This window comes from Rhynchophorus ferrugineus, unplaced genomic scaffold (genome assembly GCF_030347505.1).
Source record: "Rhynchophorus ferrugineus isolate W39M unplaced genomic scaffold, kcgeb_rfMv2 rfM8, whole genome shotgun sequence".
Lineage (NCBI taxonomy): Eukaryota > Metazoa > Arthropoda > Insecta > Coleoptera > Curculionidae > Rhynchophorus > Rhynchophorus ferrugineus.
In genome coordinates this window covers 34,569,950-34,591,190 of record NW_027472587.1, presented here as the reverse complement: position 1 = coordinate 34,591,190, position 21,241 = coordinate 34,569,950, and the positions used below count along the sequence as shown (strand labels likewise).

The window sequence follows — 21,241 nt, the reverse complement described above, 5'->3', positions numbered from 1 at the left end:
AAACCGGAATGACCATGCCAAGAAATTTGGTTATATGGTAATGTATTAACAAAGAAATTTGGTTGTGATTTATAAGACCGTTGTCCCTGATATATTTAATAAACCAAAAATAAGTTTTATAAATATCACTATGGAATTTACAAGCTAACATATGTTTAAATTATATTTTGAACCTCTTTCAGTGTATCAAGTGTTTCCAGTGGCTATGTGTTTGAATGGTCCTCTCTTCCGGTTATTTCTCTACAGTGATTAGATGTTTCAATGTAACGTAGTAATCGGATAAGTTGAAAGCTTATTGAACTGAATAATTATTAGTAATTACTGATCGATTGATTTTATAAGATTATTGATTGATTATGTTAAGTAAAGTGTTCATTAATTATAATTGATTCGAGTTGTGATACCAATTTAATATTGAATTTCAACCATATAAGGACTATGCAAAAATATCACTAGTTTTCTAAAATATCTCGCATCCATCGCTTTTGCAGTAGATTTTGTTTTTACTTATTTTATGCACTAAAACTTTTGATAACGTGTATATTGTTTAAACCGTGATTGCATTTTTTATATAATTGTCTTTATACTATGGAAGTTAGGTGATGTAAAGTCATATATCTATATTTTTAATTAAGCTAAAAATGGCTGTTATTGTTCATGTTGATTGAAATAAGACTGAATAGATAATTTTTGTTTCAATTGGAAATATGTTAGTTTAAATTTTTCTGTTAGCTATTACTTTTATGTTGTTATAAGCTCAGATATAGTGAAAATTGTTTGTTTAATGTACATTTATACTATTATTTCCATTCTTATTATATTTAATTGTTACTTCGGTCTCTGTAAATTTGTATTTACATATTTAAGTTAGCTCTCCATACGGATTTTTCATTATTCAAAATAGTGATGTTTTGAATTTCAATTGAGTTAAAATTTATGTGAAATTTCACAACTGAATAAATAAAATTAATACATTTTTAAAGTAATTTGTGTGTGGATCCTTGACGTTTAATCTTGACTGACAATTAACTGAATATTATAATTATTTAATAATGTTAACTTATTTTAACTGGTTAACAGTTTATTGTGTCCACCAGTTACACTTATTTGAAGAGATTATATTTATTTCGTATCTGAAAATGAAGTTTATAATTGTTTCTTTGTGTGATTATATTTTCAAATAAAACTGCACATATGGGTTGGCGAAATTAGCACCAGGTCCACTTTGCTACCTTTTTGTACGCTCGTTGGTAAGATTTTATGCAAACCTATGGTGAGCTTAGATATATTTTAACCGGTCAATTGATTAAAAAAAGTGCAGTTTACAGAAGAAATAAAATCTTCTTTTATTAAGACGACACACCTTCTCATGCAGCTGAAAATATTATAGTAAAAATCTGTGTTAGTATAATTAAGGTATGAATTATTTCGACATGAGGAGTCTTCATTTGTTCAGACTTAACCTCCTTTCACTTCTTCTTCTTCTCACATCTTAAATTTTCATAATATTAAAAGGTAGTAAGATAGAAGAGTCTAATTCTGGAGAATCATTAGCATTCGCACAAGGATTTGATTTTGCAACGTTGCCAGTTACTTAAATTATACGTACATTTGAAGAATATAATATAAATAGATTAAAATATATTTATAAATAAATTATCCTGAATTCACAAATTATTTTGATGAGACAACTTAATTTTTTTTTATACATTTTGTGTTTTTTCAACTCAAATATAATTATGAACGGAAAAAAGAACAAATAAAACACTATGTAATTATTTAACAATATATAAGTATTACAATAATAATCCGAAATTATAGTTCTTATAAATTATCCGTATATTTCAAGAGTATAATATATATTATTATTATCCTTCATTAATTGTGATTAACATAAAATTTTCTTTCTTTAAAGCAGGGAAGCTTCAACGCTTGTAGCGTCACTTTTATGCTTTGTACTTGATTTTAATAACTCTCACCTCTCACCCCGTGATATACTCTTATGAATTCATGATCGATTACAAATTTACAAAGTGGTAATATTTTCACTAAAATAGGAACCCCCAACCTTAAGAAATTAAGAGGTTTTAATTGTTTCTTCAATATAACGTTTACAGACCTCAAAATCATAAAGCGAGTCGAACTTCAATGCTTCTTGTTCTATTTTAATGTTTTAATTAATGTTGTAATGACTGCATATGATCAACGAGCTGTGATTTTGATGATGTTTGTTCACATAAAGGACATCGAGTCATATTTGTCTGTACTTCTACTCTTGCAGCGTCAAGTATGCCTAAAATATAATGAATCTAGTGCAGAATTGAATACAATTTGCAAAGCTAAAATAAAAATTGAAAGATACTCACCTGGATGGAATGTTCTCATATGTATGTTTAAATTAAAAGTGTTATTAAGGCTTTTTTGGCAACATCCACAAATCGATGATACTGCTTACTATTTATAGTCAAAATATGAAAAGTACAAGAACAACAAATAAACTATAAATGACAATATTCTTAATATTATAAGATCCAAAATGACCGCTGTAATTTGTTGAATTTTACATTTCGACTGCTTGCAACGTTGCCACGTCAGGCGGAAACTACCGAAGTTTATCGAATGTCGAATATGATTCCTCAAAAATAGCCGTTACTTAGTAAGATTAATTTCGTGAACTTAACAAGTAACCTGGTAATACTATCGTTGAGTATTTTATATTCGCTATTTTATCTGTAAAAAGTATTTGTATTTGATGAGTAGGGAAATCATCGATTTATAATAGACTACTACAGCGTTATCAATTTATTCGGTCCGTAATATTAGGCAAGTGAAGATATCGATAAATTTGTCGAAATGTGGCGTTTCACGTGTTGAGGTACGAGTACTAGTATTTATAGTTTTACAATAATTTGGTCATCTTGCCATCAGTAAGTTTTGTTGATTTTAATTTTGTGTTAGTGTTTATCAATAGTTAACCTAATCCTTCTTAAAAATCATTTTTGCTGCTCTTGTTAATTAGGAGGCCTATTTTTTAATTTGTGCCTTTTTCTTTAAATCGTTATAATGTATTTTATTCAAGTTACGACTCATGTTGAAACAAGTAGTAATCAGAAGGAGCAAGGTCAGGATAATACGGTGGGTGGGGTGACACTTCGCATTTTAATGTTTTAAGTGTGTTTTAACCGGGTTTGCAACGTTTGGTCGAGCCTTGTCATGCTTTGCTTGTATCCCGGCTATATTTTGCAAAGTTCTGGATCACTGGTAATTCTCGTCTATTTTTTTTGTCTGGTCTTATCTTTGTCTTCGATGTTAAAATCACTACTCTTAAAACATCGAAAACGAGATCGACACAAATGGCAGTAGGACGATGCAAGGTCTGGTCTATACTGTGGATGCATCAAAACTTCCCAGCTAATATGAAGTTTTGTCGGGTGACTAAATATGTGTATGGTCTGGCGATGACGTGATGTATAATAATGGATCAGTTTTCTATTGATGAATTCTGGTAATTTGTTTAAATCGCTTGCTTAAATCGATTTGGTTGACAGTAGATGGTTGAATTTATGATTTGGAGAGGTAGGGCCAGTTCATGATGAGAAATACCTCTATAATCATACCAAACACAAAGCATCACCTTCCTTTTCGATGATGCGGACGTTGCAGCTATTTGCCAAACCTCTTTGGAGGATTGATCACGATATATTTCGTGCATCATTGTTATACTTCATCGCCCATAATCGTTAATTTCCAAACTGGCTCGGTTTAGTTTCATTTCAGCAGTGAAGTATGTTCTATGGACTGTTATCTTTCAAATGCGTTAATTAACCAAATCGTCGAAATGTGAGTTCAGTGCGTCGAAAATGTCTGGATTTGTACCGAGTATAGCGCATTTATAGGAAGTTTTCCTTCTTTATCTCATCTTAATGAAAAACGCGTCTGAAGAAAGGCAACCATGCTTTATTGATTTCAACATGCGAATGCTGGTTTCGACGTTTTAAAAGTAGTTACTTTGATGCCGATGACAAAGAGCAATAAAGGCGTTATTCGATGACAAACCATCGATGGGAATCATCATCGACTATAATTTATGCGTTTGAGTCGAGTACTGCGAGAAAAACGACTGAAATATAAGTAAAGACACAACAATGCTGTTTCTGTACATGATGACGCTCGACCACATGTTGCAATACTGGTGAAAACATTAAAATTGGAAGTTTTAACCCACCCGTCGTATTCTCCAGACCTTGCTCCTTATGATTATTACATCTTCCCACAAATGAGACAGGTCACGACTGTCTGAGCAGCGCTTAACTTCTGATAAAGGTAGCGACATCTACATGTTGGACGTCGCAAAACATTTCGCCAAAATTTCTATTTCTCTATGCATATAAGTACTACTGACATTCGAATTTTAAATAAAGTACTTCCAAAATACAAAAAAAAACTACAATTTCTATTTTTAATACATATGAAGAATGTTTCATAGCCATAAACTTAAATCACCTTAAGAAACGCAACACAATACAAAATACAATTTAAAAATGTGCATTTTTGAATCTTCTTTGCTTTGACATATATTTATTATATTAGTATATAATTGTACATATCAAATTAAATCCACCAAAAACAGACAACCCGATTTTTCTTCTATCTGGCCTGGTCCGGTTTTATCTGGTTAATTTACATGTTTTGTCACCTAGCAACACAAGAAACAAACTTAATTTTGTTTCAGATGCTATGATGCATCTTCCTACAGCTTTATATGGCTTCAAGAGTAGCTTCAAACGCCTATTTTTCGCTAGTTCACAAAATAAATTTTGTCGAGTCACTATATCAACAAAAATGTTTTCTTTCGTCTTATCTTTTAACTCAGCGCTATAACTATCGTTAATTGAATGACAGTTCATATTTGTAAATATCGCATTTTAGATGCAGAATCACTATGTTACGTAATCTGAATGCAGAATCATTGTATTAGTTCGTTCGATAAGTCTGCGTAAATGCAAATAAAAATTGGATTTATTTGTAAAAAACGACTTTATTTTTCCTGTATAAGATTTTCTAGTCTATTCCCCGCATCGTTGTAGTGATTTTTTGGAAGGCTTCTTTTGCATAATATACTTTTTCGAAGTGTGAGTAGATTTAGAAGACAGGGGGTGCTAAATCTGTCGAATAAGCTGGACAGTGAAACAATTCAACAACTCAAACAATATGGTTCTTGGAGCTGTGTGAGCATATAGTGACAGAAAATCGAATTATTGTCTTGTAAATTGGGTCTTTTCATGATTTCTTGCACCCAATTCACCATCGCTGGCTCCAAAATTTATCTATCCTTATATATTATATTTACATTAGATATGCTTAGAAGATCCTTAATTTACAAATTAATTTGTTATTATAATTATTGATTTAGTTATTGAGTTCGTCGTTGGTTAACAGGTCAATTGAAAAGTCCCCGGCCTAACACATAGATGACGCTACTAGAATTAAATCCGTATATTTTTCAGTTAGCCCTAACCCTCAAATGATGCGTGTATAAATTTGACAGCTGTCGGATCATTAGTTTGTGAATTATAACATTTTGAGTGAAGCAACTTTTATTATTGTGAAAAAAAATGGATAAAAAGGAATTTCGCGTCTTGATGAAATATTGCTTTTTGAAGGGAAAAAATACAGTTGAAGCAAAAACTTGGCTTGATGCCGAGACATTTCCGAACACTGCCTCAGGAAAATCAACCATCAAGGATTGGTATGCTAAGTTTAGACGTGGTGAAAGTGAGTGGATGCCTAAAAGAGGTTGTTACCGACGAAAACATTAAAAAATCCACAAAGTGATTTTGAATGACCGTAAATTAAAATTGAATTAAATAGCAGACAGTCTAAAGATATTAACTGAACGTGTATATCATATCATTCACGAATATTTGGGTATGAGAAAGCTCTGTGCAAAGTGGATGCCGCGCGAGCTCACTTTTGACCAAAAACAACGACGAGTTGATGATTCGGAGCAGTGTTTGAAGATGACCAAGCGTAATAAACCCGAGTTTTTGCGTCGATATGTGACAATAGGACAGTCATCCGAGTGGACTGCACACGATGAACCCGCTCCAAAGCGTGGGAAAACTCAACAGGCGGCTGACAAGTTTATGCCGAAAGACGAAATCGCTGAAAAACTGCATTTGCAGAAAAAGAGAGCGCTGCTTCACCAAGAAAATACACCGTGTCACAAGTCAGTGAAAACGATGGCAAAATCCATGAATTGGGCTTCGAATTGCTTCGTCGTCCACAGTATTTTCCAGATCTGGCCTCCAGTGACTATTTCCTGTTCTCAGATCTCAAAAGAGTGTTCGCTGGGAAGAAATTTTCGTCGAATGAAGAGGTGATCTCCGAAACTGAGGCCTATTTTGAAGCAAAGGACAAATCGTACTACAAAAATGGTATCGAAAAGTTGGAGGGTCGCTATAATCAGTGTATCATCCTTGAAGGAATTATGTTGAATAAAAAAAAACTATCTTTGTCAAAAAAATGTGTTTTACTATGGTAGGGCGGGGACTTTTTAATTGACCGGTTAATTAGCGATAAGCTATGATAATTAATCGAAGAATTTTGTTTTGGCAGCCTTGTCGGTTTAATGTTTAGTAGAAATCCATGTTTCCACCCCAAAAGTGCAAATAGAACGTCCACTTTCCGACTAAGTAGTATAGTTCTTTTATTTTAAATCTAATCTTCTTAGCTTTTTTTCTAACATGATGTTATTATCTCCTTAATTTATCCCTCTTAATTTATTTTAACATTACAGTACATCTAAAAACTACATTTAATTATACAGCTACAATAATTTATAGGTTAGAATTATAATCTCTTATCACTATTGCTTTCAAGAATTTTGCATACGTCTGACAACCGACTTTGACAGGCTCATTCCCTTACATATTCGAACTAATCATACAACATTGTGTCTTTTTTTAACCAAAATAAAGTGAGAAGAAAAATATTGTCTGATTCTAAAACGAATTTACAAATAGCGGCAGGCAATACTTTAAACATCTTGATGACGTATGTACAAAAACTTTGAATAGAATATACTAGATTTTTCTTCCAACTTTACTTCTTACTTATTTCTAACTTATTTTTGACTTAAACTTAATAATCCTCATTTAATTGGCGTTTTTTTCAGTTTAACGATATTAACTTGCATTTGTTTTTGGTTTGATGTTTTATTCATTATGAAAATCGCATAACAGACTTGAAAAGTTTAAAAACATAAACAAGCTAAATGAAAGATGACGTTTGAATTTCGTGTCAATATAGGGAACGGTTTTACCGACTTAGCGACAACAAGAACTTTGAAAACTTCTTCAAGTGCAAATGTTTTTCCCACAGTTAATGCACATTACTTTTTTGATAGAATGTATATTATGTCAATTTATTATTTATTTTAATGATTCAGAACAATCATTTTCAGATAATTGTGTGTTAAGTTTGTTTAGTTAATTCAAAGTCATCCTTAAATATGTTTGGAGTAATTTTTACTATTTTTCCTGTAACTGATAAATAATTGAATTGAGATAACGGTTTATTAGCTTCAAAGATAACAAACAAACAGTACAGTCGGTAGTCGTACATTGAAAGAATAAAATCAACGCATTTGGTCTCATTTTAAAAATGTTTGCCGTAAAAACACAGTGAATCCAGCCGAACGTTTGTAATAAATCGTTGGAATCGCTCTAGTGTTGTTATTATGTGTTTTGTAGGAAATACCTAATTAAATAGAACTTCGATACCGCTCGAATAATAAACCAAAAAAAGATAATTTAAACAACTTTATTCCCGAGTGTGCGATAAGGATTTTCGTCTAAAGGATATAGACAAATTGTTATTTAAGATGACGCAGTTGTGGTCTATAAGTTGACAAGTGAACGACGCATGGGTGCATTAAAAGTGACTGACGGTGGCTGCGATTAAGACAGTTTTCCAGCAGAATTATGAAGGATCGATCACTCGAACTAGAAGGTAGGTACTAAGTATAATTTTCAACTGTTACATACTATAACGATAATATATATTTTTCTCAGACGGTGTTTAGTTTGTTTGTTGACACGGTAAATATTTGGGAATCTGTTAAAAGATCAAATTTTCACATTCTTTCACACAAAAGACATTTACAAACAATTTTTGTTTATTGAATTTGATTTATCACATATTACATTTCTCAGGCAATAGTTTTTGTTCTTAATGGTTCTTATAGTTTTATTCTTAAAAAAAGTTGAAGATATTTTACTATAGAAATCAAGTAAAATCAAGCAACTTTAATTAAATTTAATGGATTTGATCTGTTTCATTTAATATATATTTTAGCGTATTTCTGTATGAATATATTAACTTCACTAGAAGACGTTTATTTTATGAGCTGTATAATTTTAAGTTTGTTAAGAGTTTAAATCTTTATACTTCTTATAAATATTAATGGATAATATATATTTTATTAATATATATCTTATAGTAACTATTACACGTCATGTATAACATGTAACAGGTCAATTGAAAAGTACCCGGCTGTCCATAGTAAAACACATTATTTTGGCAAAATTATTTTTTTTATTCAACATAATTCCCTTCAAGGGAGATACACTGATTATAGCGAGCCTCTAACTTTTCGATACCATTTTTGTAGTACGATTTGTCATTTGCTTCAAAAGAGTCCTCAGTTTCGTCGATTACTTCTTCATTCGACGAAAATTTCGTCCCAGTGAGCATTTTGTTGAGATCTGCGAACAGGAACTAGTCGGTGAGGGCTAGATCAGAAGAATACTGTAGATTAGGAAGTAATTTGAAGCCCAATCCATGTATTTTTGACACGGTGCATTGCTTGGTGAAGCAGCACTTTCTTTTTCTTCAAATGCGGCCGTTTCTCGAAGATTTCTTCCTCAGTTTCGGCGATCACCTCTTTATTCGACGAAAATTTCTTCCCAGCGAGCATTCTCTTGAGATCTGAGATCAAGAAATAGTCGCTGGGTGCCAGATCTGGAGAATACGGTCGATGAGGAAGCAATTCGAAGCCCAATTTATGGATTTTTGTCATCGCTTTCACTGGCTTGTGACACTGTGCATTTTCTTGGTGAAGCAGCACTCTCTTTTTTTTCAAATGCGGCCGTTTTTCGGCGATTTCGTCTTTCAAACGGTCCAATAACGCTATGTAGTAGTCACTGTTGATGGTCCTTCCTTTTTCAAGGTAGTCAAGGAAAAGTGTTCCATGCGCATCCCAAAATACAGACGCCATAACCTTGCCAGCCGACTGTTGCGTTTTCCCACGCTTTGGAGCGGGTTCATCGTGTGCAGTCCACTCGGATAACTGTCGATTGGAATTCGGAGTGAAATGACGGAACCATGTTTCATTATGCTTTTCATCATCTTCAAACGTAAGCTCGCGCGGCACCCACTTCGCACAAAGCTTTCTCGTACCCAAATATTCGTGAATGATTTGATATACACATTCAGTTGATATCTTTAGTGTCTGCTATTTCATTCAATTTCAATTTACTATCATTCAAAACCATTTTGTGGATTTTTTAAGGTATTGGTCGGTAACAACCTCTTTTGGGCGTCTATCTGCTGTCAGTAACTAATGCCATTGAAGATGGAGGTTAATTAATCGTGGAAATTGATCAGCAATGTCTTCCATGGGGACAAAGTTGGATCATTCGTATCATTAGTGACTCGACAAGAACTCAAAGAGGTTAATTAAGTATTGATGCATCTGCCGTATAGCCCGGATCTTGAGTCGTCTGACTACCATTTGTTCCGGTCTCAGAAAAGCCTTTGTTGTACAGAAATCTTAAAAGTTCGATAATTCTAAGAACCAAAGAAATGATAAAAGATCATCGTTCAAAATTGAACAAATGATTGATTGGTCATTGATTATTTTTTGAAATTTATATGGATAAACTAGCTATGAGAAATATTTAAAAAACTTTTCTTTCAACCTTATGTTAATTAATTGTTATTATTAACAAGTAATTCTACGGCAAACATAATATTTTCAAATGTATAATATATATGTAATCGAATTCTTTTCATGATCGTAAGTTATCATGGTAATATCGGAATAATTGGTAATAACTATTGAGACTATACAACTCCTTCGGTTTCATTTTGATTCTAATGACTTGGACAATTTCGTTTACTTCTTACGGTAACTTGACCATTTAATTACATGCATTGGAAATCTGTTTTTATAAATTAATTCCAAACGTTCAAAGTTCAGATATTAGGTGCTTGCATAGATTGTGACCGGCGATATCTCTTGGTGAAAAGTATCACTGTGAACAACTGTTACGAGGTTTGCTATTTATATTTTGATTCTTGCTAATTGTTGTTAGGCTCCATTTGACGTTTCCATTTAGAAGTTTGAGTTTATATAATATATATCATCAACTTTATTCAGAGTGATTTGTCATTTCAGCGCAACTTGTGTTGTTTATAGTGACTCGAAAATCTTGTCTGTCTCTGAAAAAATGGAGTCAATTCGTGCGATGATTTTTTATAATTTGATAGCTCTGTTTATATACCATAAGCACCCTGTACTTTATAGTAAAATACTGTTACGTAATATATTGGCATTATTTATATAAAACTATCTATTTTAAATTGTAATAATATGTTATATTCAATGTAAACAATATTTGAAAAATCCTTATATTTATAAAACTTTAGAATTACTTGGTATTTTAATCAAATTAGAAAAAAAATAACCAAAATATATATGGGTCAATGACGTTTCTAGAAATCGTAGTATCGTAAGTTAAAAATCTAAATAAAAAAAGCATAGATCTCGTATCCAAAACTATTTTAATCAGTTGTTGAAAACGTATTTCATGTATAAAAATAAATATTGCCGCTATGTTTGATGCGTATTATCAATATTAGTTTAAAATAAACCAAACAATACCACAATGACCAGTAATAAAAATGTTTCAGAAAAAATATGTTTCATCCATGCTAGCGATCAATGTTAATGATATTTTGCGTCAGTGAGAGTTGATCCTTAACATTTCTCATCCTTTTCTGTCATGTTTCGTTAACTTGGTATTCATTTTAAATGTTTGAAGCATATTTAATTTCAATTAAATACATTTTATGTGCAGGGGATTTTTTAAAATTATTTAATTATTACATTTTTACTAGTCGTTTCCGACTAACCTACAAGTTGTCTTTATGATGACTTAAATCTAGGTATATAACTAGGAGGACCCATCGGCCCTATCTCAGTCTCCGGTGAAATAATGCTTATTTACATGTCATTGTTGTATTTTTTATTATATGCACCTCACTATACAACACTACACAAGATCAGATGGTTTGATTCTTTTGGGTCTCTCTTCTGTTCTGGTGGTATCCAAAAGTTGAAATACTTCAATAATCTCATGAGAATGGAGTCTTTCCTCATGCCATCTTGCAAATTTCTCGATTTCTTGACTGACTGTGGGTATCTGAAGGTTTCGATGAATGTAGTCATTCCTGTAGTATTTAGGTGCGTCCACAATTCTTCTCAAGACTTAGTTCTGAGAAATTTGTATTTTGTATATGTTACTCTTTGCCGAACATTCCCATAATTGGACTCCGTATGTCAATATAGGTTTCAGTATTTGCTTAAATAATTGAAATTTATTATGTACTGATAATTGTTATTGTCTTCCAATTAGCCAATATATTTTCCTATATTTCAATTCCAGTTATTTTCTTTTATACTTTATCTGTTCATTGCAACGCAATGAAGTATCAAGATTCATTTCGAGATATTTAGCGTTGTTGCTATATGGAATGATATTATTATTTAATGATATGGTACTTGTACGGTCTGATTGTAGGTGAACTACACATGCACAGATTTATTGTCGTTAATTTTCCAAGCATGTGTCCAAGTGTTTATATTGTCAGTTCCACAGCTATAATCGCAGTATCATCAGCAAAAGTAGTCATCATAATATTCTCCATTTGTGGTATATAACTAGTGTAGAGTAAATAAAGCATTGGCCCTAGTGCACTTCCTTGTGGTACACCTGCTTTAACTTCTTTTATTGTAGAGTAAGCTTGTTTTTGTTTAACTCTGAACATTCTGGGTGTAATGTACGATTTTAGTAGTTCGGTGTGTTGTATTGGTAACAGTTTCTGTAATTTATGAACCAGGCCTTCATGCCAAACCTTATCGAAGGCTTGTGCTACATCTAAGAAAATGGCTGAGCATACTTTTTTAGTTTCGTAGGTTTTTTCAATAACATCTGTTATTCTGTGGACTTGGTCAATTGTTGAGTGCTTATTTAGAAACCCAAACTGATGTGTTGGTATTAGGTTTTTTCTCTCTATGATCGGTTTTATTCTTTTCAACAGGAGTTTTTCAAAAATTTTAGATATTACTGGCAGCAGTGATATAGGCCTATAGGCTTTTATTTTGTTTGGTGACTTTCCAGGTTTTGTGATCATTATAATTTCCGCCATCTTCCAAATGCCAGGGACATGTTTTAATCTAAATGCTGTGTTGATTAAGGTGACTTTTAACAATTCCCTTTCTTGTTAGTTTTTGCAGTAATTCTCCTATTATTAAATCATAGCCTAGTGATTTCCTGGCATTAGTGTCCGTTTTATTAACTTTGGTTAGCTTTTTCGGCGTGACTAATTCAATCATCGAATTCTCAGCTTCTATGCTCGGCAAATTATATTCAATATTAGTTCAGTTTGGTTTGAAAGTTTTTCCTAGATATTCAGCAAATGCTTTTGCTTTTTGGTAATCGTCACGTGCCCAATTCCCACATCGGTCTCTTATAGGTGGACTGTGTAGACATGAACGCTTTAGATATTTTGTGGCTTTCCAGAGTGAGTAATCAGTTTCTTTATCATCTGTTAAATTTCTCAGATAGTCATTTATGAATTTGTTTTTAATTTCCAGTATTACCCTTTTCAGTATTAGGGTTATATTGTTTAAAGTATTTTCAGGTGTTCTGTTTTGTTTCCATTTTCTTCCTAATTTTACTTTGTCAGCTACCATTTCCTTCACTTCTTTTTTATGATTAATTACGTTATTTGTTCTCTTAATTTCTGCAGTAATATACAGGGGATGAACAAAATAATATGGTTATTGATATATACACAATATTTCTCTCGGAATAAGTCTGTAGACTGAATAGTTTCCCATTAAATGTTCTTAACATCCATTCTTGGGCCTAAACATTCGCCAATTGCTTTAATGATGTTGGAGATGGAAATCTACTCCTTACCCTCCGCGCTCCCAAACTCCCCCATAATCTTTTGATTATGTTAAGGTCTATTGCAAAGATGGAAGTCAAACCAAGACTGAATTTTTTGGCTATAAAGTTTACTATTGGATATTAAGTTTACTAGTTTATTGGTTATTTTTATGACGTTTGACCTGATGTTACAAATTGTTGTATACAATATATTTAAGTAATTATTCATTTCGATATAAAAATAATGATGTAAAGATAATAAAGATAAAACAAATGATAAATCTGGGTGAAAAAATGTTATCTATGTGAGTATAAAAATCGTGTTTGCATTTTATTGCAACATATGTTAGGTGATGATGTTAGTAATTATTTTATGATATGATCATATCTTCCTGATTTGATTTAATGTATTTATTGTATGTATTTAATTGTAATTAATTTACATTAGACATATTATATGAACATACAATACTAGTTTAATTTGTCTCTCTTTTTTATTGGGAATTACTTCAATGGGGACGGTGTAGTTTATTTGATAATTTAATAACTCTCAACAAACCATCTACGCCTATTGTTTCAACATTGTGGCTACGAATTTTTGTAGAAATTTTCTTTTGTCGGTTTAGGAAATACTATATTATTTCATTGTCGTTTTTCTAAATATGTTGCCAATTATGTATTGTATGTGATATGTACCTTGAAAATATAAGGTTTTGGATGTTATTGGTTTAGAATCTCCACAATGCTTTAGCATTTTTGAGGACTGTCAGCATAGATCGAGAAATATTAATGAAAATTTTGCTATTCGGCTAAATTTGGCTAAAACCCTCCCGTCACTTGTGTGTTTCAAAACAATACAGCAGAGTTAATAAACAGTTATAATGTTAAGAATTTAAAAATAATTAAATACAATCTATAACCAAACCCACACAGTAAATATCTATATAAGAAAAATATCTAGACAAATAAATACATACTAAAATTGTGTAGAGATAGAACTCATTTTATAATGAAGTTATATACACTGTAAAATTAAATTTTAAAATAAACCCCGATTTCCTTGAGGAAATCAAATAATTTAGGTAGTTTTTGAGGCAATAAGTTCCTGCACCTTGTTTAAATATGGGAGACTGACATTGGTTTCTCTCAATTGGGTCACAGAGGTCTCTCAGTTCAATCCATTGGGAAATAATATGTAAATTGGCAACGACTATTGAATTATTTGTAAGAAGATTCAAAAGAAGACTCAAGCTGCACTGGATCTTGAGTGAAAAAAAATTGAAGAAATTCAGCTGAACTACAATAAAATGTACTGGTTGTTCGGTAGATATTTAGCCCTGTCTATATATAATAAGTTTTTGCTTTATGAACAAGCCTTGAAACCAGTGTGGACTGTTGGGGTTCAACTCTGTGGTGGTACCAACCATATCAATAGAAATATCATATAAAGATTCCAAAACAAGATATTACTAGGTTATTATTTCCACTCATCTGCAGAAAAAGCAAACTTCCAATGCCCCAGAAAGGGACTCTGTCTAAGGTGCTGGTCCATCCAGTCTGCCTCTACGGAGTTCAGGTGCATAAAGACCTGAAGGTAGAAACTGTCGATAATGTTGTCACTATGCTCAAAGACTTGAACAGAAGCTCTATCACCACAACAATATTGGGGTTCTTCTAATGATGGCTTAGTCAAAAAATTAAAGAGAGTTTTGATCATTTGATCTGTTTCAGTTAAGTGCACATTAGAAACAGTGACATAGATGTTAAGTCCAAAATATTCATCGTAGAATAAGTACTTTGTAATTGTAAAACGTATCAAGTTAGTATAAAAACAATTAGCTTATTAGATATAAAAATATTTATATAATGGTACATATTTCATGTCTTACAAATGAAAAAGGACTTCGTTAATTCCTCACAAACAGTTTGCTGCGTTCTATTTTAGCATCAATCGACCCTTATCGAATAATCCCATGTTATATAAGCCCAGTTAAATATTTAAATAATAGTTCTCACGACTGGTCAAGAATTTCGTTCACTTCAGTTCAGTTCACAGGAAACTCAATCGTTTAGCTATCGCCTGTTAAGTGATAAGCAGTCAGGGTACACAATATGTCGCATTTCATTAAGGAATTCAATTTGATTGGTTGTGCCTAAGTTCCTAATAACATAGCACTATTCCATTAATATATGATTAATAACTGTTGTAAATAGTAAAACGTTATACAAAATAACATTGCATTTATTCTACAATTGCATTGGAAATCACAGGATGTTATAATTGGCCATGTATATAATCAAAACACTTTTATAGCAAATAGTGTTGTAGATTTGTTATGTTTAGTGTCTGTTCTTTTCTGCTGTCTGTATACATTTTTCTATTTTTTTTTCTGCCTCGTTGTTGCTATATGGAATGATAGTATTATTTAATGATATGGTACTTGTACGGTCTGATTGTACGTGAACTATACATGTACAGATTTTCTATCGTTAGTTTTCCAAGCTTGTGTCCAAGTATTTATATTGTTACGTGTCTGTTGTAATTTTCGTGTGGTTTCTTCATTGTTGTCTTCCATAGCTATAATCGCAGTATCATGGGCAGTCTTGGAGTATTTGAATGCACCCACAATACTTCTCAGGACTTTGTTCTGAAAATTTTGTATTTTATTTATGTAATTTTTTTCAGAACGTCTCCATAATTGAAATCCGTATGTCTATTAAGGTTTCAGTATTTGTTTATATAATAGCAATTTATTATGTACCGATAATTGTGATTTTCTTCAAATTAACCAGTACATTTTCCTATATTTCAATTCCAATTTTTTTCTTTTCTCCTTTATATGTTCCTTCCAGTGAAGTTTTGCATCAAGATTCATTCCGAGATATTTAGCGTTGTTGCTATATGGAAGGATAGTCTTATTTAATGTTATTGGTACTTACTTTCGTTAATTTTTATCTTCCAAGCTTGTGTCCAATTATTTATATTGTCACTTGTCTGCTGTAATTTCCATGTGGTTTCTTTACTATTGTCTCCGACAGCTATAATCGCAGTATCATCATCAAATGTAGCCATCACAATATTCTCCATTTGTGGTATATAACTAGTGTAGAGTAAATAAAGCATTGGCCCTATTGCACTTCCTTATGGTACACCTGCTCTAGCTTCTTTTATTGTAGAGTAAGCTTCTTCTTGTTTAACTCTAAACATTCTGGGTGTAATGTACGGTTTTAGTAGTTCGGTGTGTTGTTTTGGTAATATTTTCTGTAATTTATGAATCAGGCCTTCATGCCAAACCTTATCGAAGGCTTGTGCTACATCTAAGAAAATGGCTGAGCATACTTTTTTAGTTTCGTAGCCTTTTTCAATAACATCTGTTATTCTGTGGACCTGGTCAATTGTTGAAAGCTTATCAAGAAACCCAAACTGATGTGTTGGTATTAGATTTTTTTCTCTTTATAATCGGTTGTATTCTTTTCAATAGGAGTTTTTCAAAAACCTTAGATATTACTGGCAGCAGTGGTATAGGTCTGTAGGCTTTTATTTTGTTTGGTAAACTAATTGATAAATGGTGGAATCCTGAACTTGTTTTGGACAGATTAGAAATTAACAGCTTAGTGATTGAATTGGACAGTGAGCCGTAAAGTGAAAGTGACTGAAGAAAACTTTCAGGATATGTGATAATGTGATAATGAGACTAAATAATTGAATATAACTAGTATCGTAAGGCGTGAAAGATTTGTGGGTACAGATATGATTGTAATTGTTCAAAATTAAACATGAGCATTAGGTTAGAACATATGAGGAGAGAACTAAGTGTTTTGTAGATATGGTAAATGCATTAGACAGAATTTAGTGATTAATTTTATCAATAATGGTGTACACAGGTAGTAGCAGAAGAAATAAAAATACAGTGATACCAAGATGACTTGCCAAGTAAACACACCATCGAAGGAAACAAGAACTAAACGTAAAAAGTAAATATGCTGTCGAATGAAAGTAAAATACGTTTCTCAGATATACAATGTTAATTAGGTGGATTAGACCTCTAGGGGGATACCACTATATAAAAAAAAACGCGTCTACCTGGTGGTGTGCAAAAGAGTTAAATGTAAACAAAGCAAATCTAACCTACAAACTATTATAGCTGTGTCTTAATTGAAGTCCTTCGATAATATAAGTATTAGATTTACTATAATGTTAAAATACATTATATTTGATGATATTTTTGTTCAATTATTTTATTTAGATTAGATTTTTTTTGTATATCAAAGCGAAAGTGAACTGAAACTCAGAGTTGATGCGGCAACATTGTAATGTTTCAACGTCACAAATATCCACGACGCATTACTAAAAAAAACTTTGATTAGACTATATATATAGAGTTCCAAAGCTTTAGTTGCATCAGAAATATTGCTATTTGCTGTGAGTCAATTATTCCCATGCTTTGCTTTTTAATTTATTCGAATCATGTTTTTATTAATCCATAATCGGCGGGTACTCAATCACTGATTATCCTTACAAACTGTATTATCTGTTATAATACATAATAACTCATATGTATCTGATAATTTATTGTGTACATGGCTTGGTAAATATTGCCTTATCAATTATATAGTGAATGCGTATATGTTAATTTTTATTTTATTTGGAAATTAATATACGGTCTTGGGTGTAGTTTGATTTTTTGATGCGCAGTTTCACATCTGGTTTTCCGATATGCTTTCAAAAACGGCGACATCGAATTAGCATAATGTTTATAGAGTCGTTATGAATTATTCCAATATATAACGTTCTTTAGTTAAACAATAATTATCGAAATAGACAATGGTAATCGAAATCGAGCATTTTAATTATTCCTTATATATTATACAAGGTGTGTTCAATAATAAACAGCAACTTTGGACTTACGCGCTCAATAACATTTGAGAGGTCGTTGACTTAAAACTAATTGATGTTTCGTAATCGCTATAGATTGCATCTTGGGGGTGAGAGACTGAAGCAGAGCAGGTTCTGCTTAGGTTGATTGATCCATTGATAAGGGCCATGCCTTTATGAATATTAAGAACTTGATGTTTTGGCCATCTGTGTTGTATACATATCTCGCACATCCTTAATATTCTCCTAGTTTCCCCTGTATATACTTTTACACACTCATAAGGGGGTTGTACATTCACAATAGTCTACATACAGATAGGCCTGGCATACGTATTATTAAAATTAGATTTTCTAGGTTGTCAGTTCTTGTAACCATAGAGTAATACATAGAGTGCTGACTTAATACAAATAATTTCAGAATTGTTTTTCGTGGTCCCAACAGGAAGGCGCTGAGAACGTCATTTCGCTGAATTTCATTGGTTGGTTTAAATTACCATTACAGGCACCTGTAATGAAAATATTTTATAAGGGAAGCATTTCATTGGTCGACGATTTTATACGTATCACGTGACCAACCATTGACGTCCCTTCTACTGACCAATTAAATTTTAAATAAAACCAAACTAAAATTTTTAAAAACCATTTATTAATATAAAATTCTGTATAAATACAAATATTATATAATATCAAAAAGCTAAAACATAAATATGTATATATATATATATATATATATATATATATATATATCATAGATTAATATATAGAGTGTTAACTTAATACAAATAATTTCAGAATTGTTTTGCGTAGTCCCAACAGGAAGGCGCTGAGAACGTCATTTTGCTGAATTTCATTGGTTGGTTTAAATTACCATTACAGGCACCTGTAATGAAAATATTTTATAAGGGAGGCATTTCATTGGTCGACGATTTTATACGTATCACGTGACCAACCATTGACGTCCCTTCTACTGACCAATTAAATTTTAAATAAAACCAAAATAAAATTTTTAAAAACCATTTATTAATATAAAATTCTGTATAAATACAAATATTATATAATATATATATATATATATATATATATATATATATATATATATAATGTATATAAATAAAAAATAATTAAATGTCGATATAAATCAAATAAGATGTATTAAAGTTTCTATCTTTTTGTTCCCTTGTACTGAAAGCAAAGCAGCACAGCTGAAAGTCTGTGTCTATTAATATTTTACCTACTTGTTCAACACAAAAATGTATTGAGGTAAGTTGTTATTATTTTTACAATGTTATTGCGAAAATTATGGAAGGGATAATTAAAACAGTTAAATCGTATGATATACGTCAGAATGGAGAAAACATACCAAAAAGTACAGCAACAAAAAATTAAAACATATGATATATTTCAAAATTACTGCTGTGGTCTTATTATGGTAAAATCGAGGAGTTAAAAAGACAGCTTAAGCATCTATTAATAATATAATAAAACAAGCATGATAACCTCTTGTTTATAAAACCAAGCTCACCTTGTTGGTTTGCAAATTGTATTATAGTACTTTGTATTAATGTATTTTATTAACATCCTTGTTGAAAAAGTTATCTCGGTTAAGGAGCCTTAAGCCAAAATATTAATTATAAATATCTTGACCAACATACATTTGTTTTAAGGAAACGAACCCCTTCAATGTTTTAAATTGACGGTACTTTACAAAAAACTTTTTAAAGGGTAACAAAAACTTATCATGTAGTATAATTACATTTACCTTCAATGTAATTTTACTTTTAGAGTGTGGATTTAGAGTGTGGGTAATATGTTCATAATTTCTTCTGTTGTATTGCTGTAAATAATACACATCCTTAATCTTGCTAACTTGGGGTGTTTCTTCCAAGGAAAACTACGTCTGGTTTTTATTTCTGCACATACACTGGAGACACACCACTTTTGGGAATGAAGATACATTAAAATCGAATAATAGTGATTATATTTAAGACATTAGAATGCTGATCGTACTGTATATCAGACACACAAAAATGGCGTCATAAGCAAACTGAAACAAACAATCGTGTTATAGAAATGAACCAATAAAATGACTTCGTAGGCCAATTCAAATGAACCAATCAAAAAAGTGGTCTCAGAGCCGCTTTTGAATGGACCACGAAAAACATTTCCTCGGTTTCGCCTATTTAAGTTAAACCTCTATATTTACTCTATGCTTGTAACTTATATGTATATTTCTAGAGTAAAATATATCACTACATAGTATAAAACAAAGTCGCCTTTTCTGTCCCTATATCCCTATGTGCGCTTAAATCTTTAAAACTGCGCAACGGATTTTGATGCGGTTTTTTTCAATAGATAGAGTGATTCAAGAGGAAGGTTTATACGTATAATACGTGCATAATATACTAAGGCAACATTGCTAATTTTAGAGGTTTCTAACGTGATGTCGTAAATTAACCTATTTTTTTAGGCTTATTTAGCAATTAGCAAAAACGCTGCCTAACCCTAAGAGTTAGATCAAATTAATGTACTACAGTATTGTACACCATAAAAAGGTCTACAAAAAAGTCCGCGATGGTATATGTTTATCTTTTAGGGATAACCCAAATTAACCATTTTTATTGTTTACTTTTTACGTGAGAAAATGGCTTATTTACGAAGCTATTTTAAGCAATAGGGCATTAATCCTTATCGAATTAAGTACCTTAAATACAGTGTGCAATTAATATAGATCAATATGGTTCCTTACAGCATGTCAATTAAACAAATATTTTCGGAGATATTACAAATTTAAAATTTGCGTTTAAAAATGTGTAATGTAATAAAAATTGTATGAATTTGGATATTCCAAAGATAGCAGGAAATCTTCATAGTAAGTATAGGGAAGAGGAATTGTTTTACTCCAAATTTAATGCGTGCAGGCCAAGGGCAGTAATGAATTAACCAAAAATACTGGATCGATTTTAATCATGTTTTCATTGAGTGACATAGGCATATATATTTTATGCCCGTGCAAAGTCGGAGCGGGCCGCTTTGTTTTTATATACAACGTTCATATTTTTTCTGTAGTGTATTTAATTTAGTATCAGCATTGCACCCGTGCGAAGCCGGGGCGGGTCGCTAGTAT

The 21,241-nt window shown here is 31.7% G+C and overlaps 1 protein-coding gene across 3 annotated transcripts in view; it reads left to right on the top strand.

Moving 5' to 3' along the window:
• The first annotated feature begins 146 nt into the window (after positions 1-146).
• LOC143201138 (uncharacterized) overlaps positions 147-21,241 on the top strand; it is a 41,520-nt gene continuing 20,425 nt past the window's right edge. The window contains exons 1-2 of one of the 3 annotated variants that reach the window (XM_076412017.1): positions 147-263; positions 7,755-8,013. In XM_076412017.1, the coding sequence (XP_076268132.1) occupies positions 7,986-8,013 (28 nt within the window). In that variant the 5' untranslated portion in view covers positions 147-263; positions 7,755-7,985. Of the gene's footprint in view, positions 359-7,605; positions 8,014-21,241 lie in introns of those variants that run through there. The other 2 variants (XM_076412018.1, XM_076412016.1) reach the window with 2 other exon arrangements.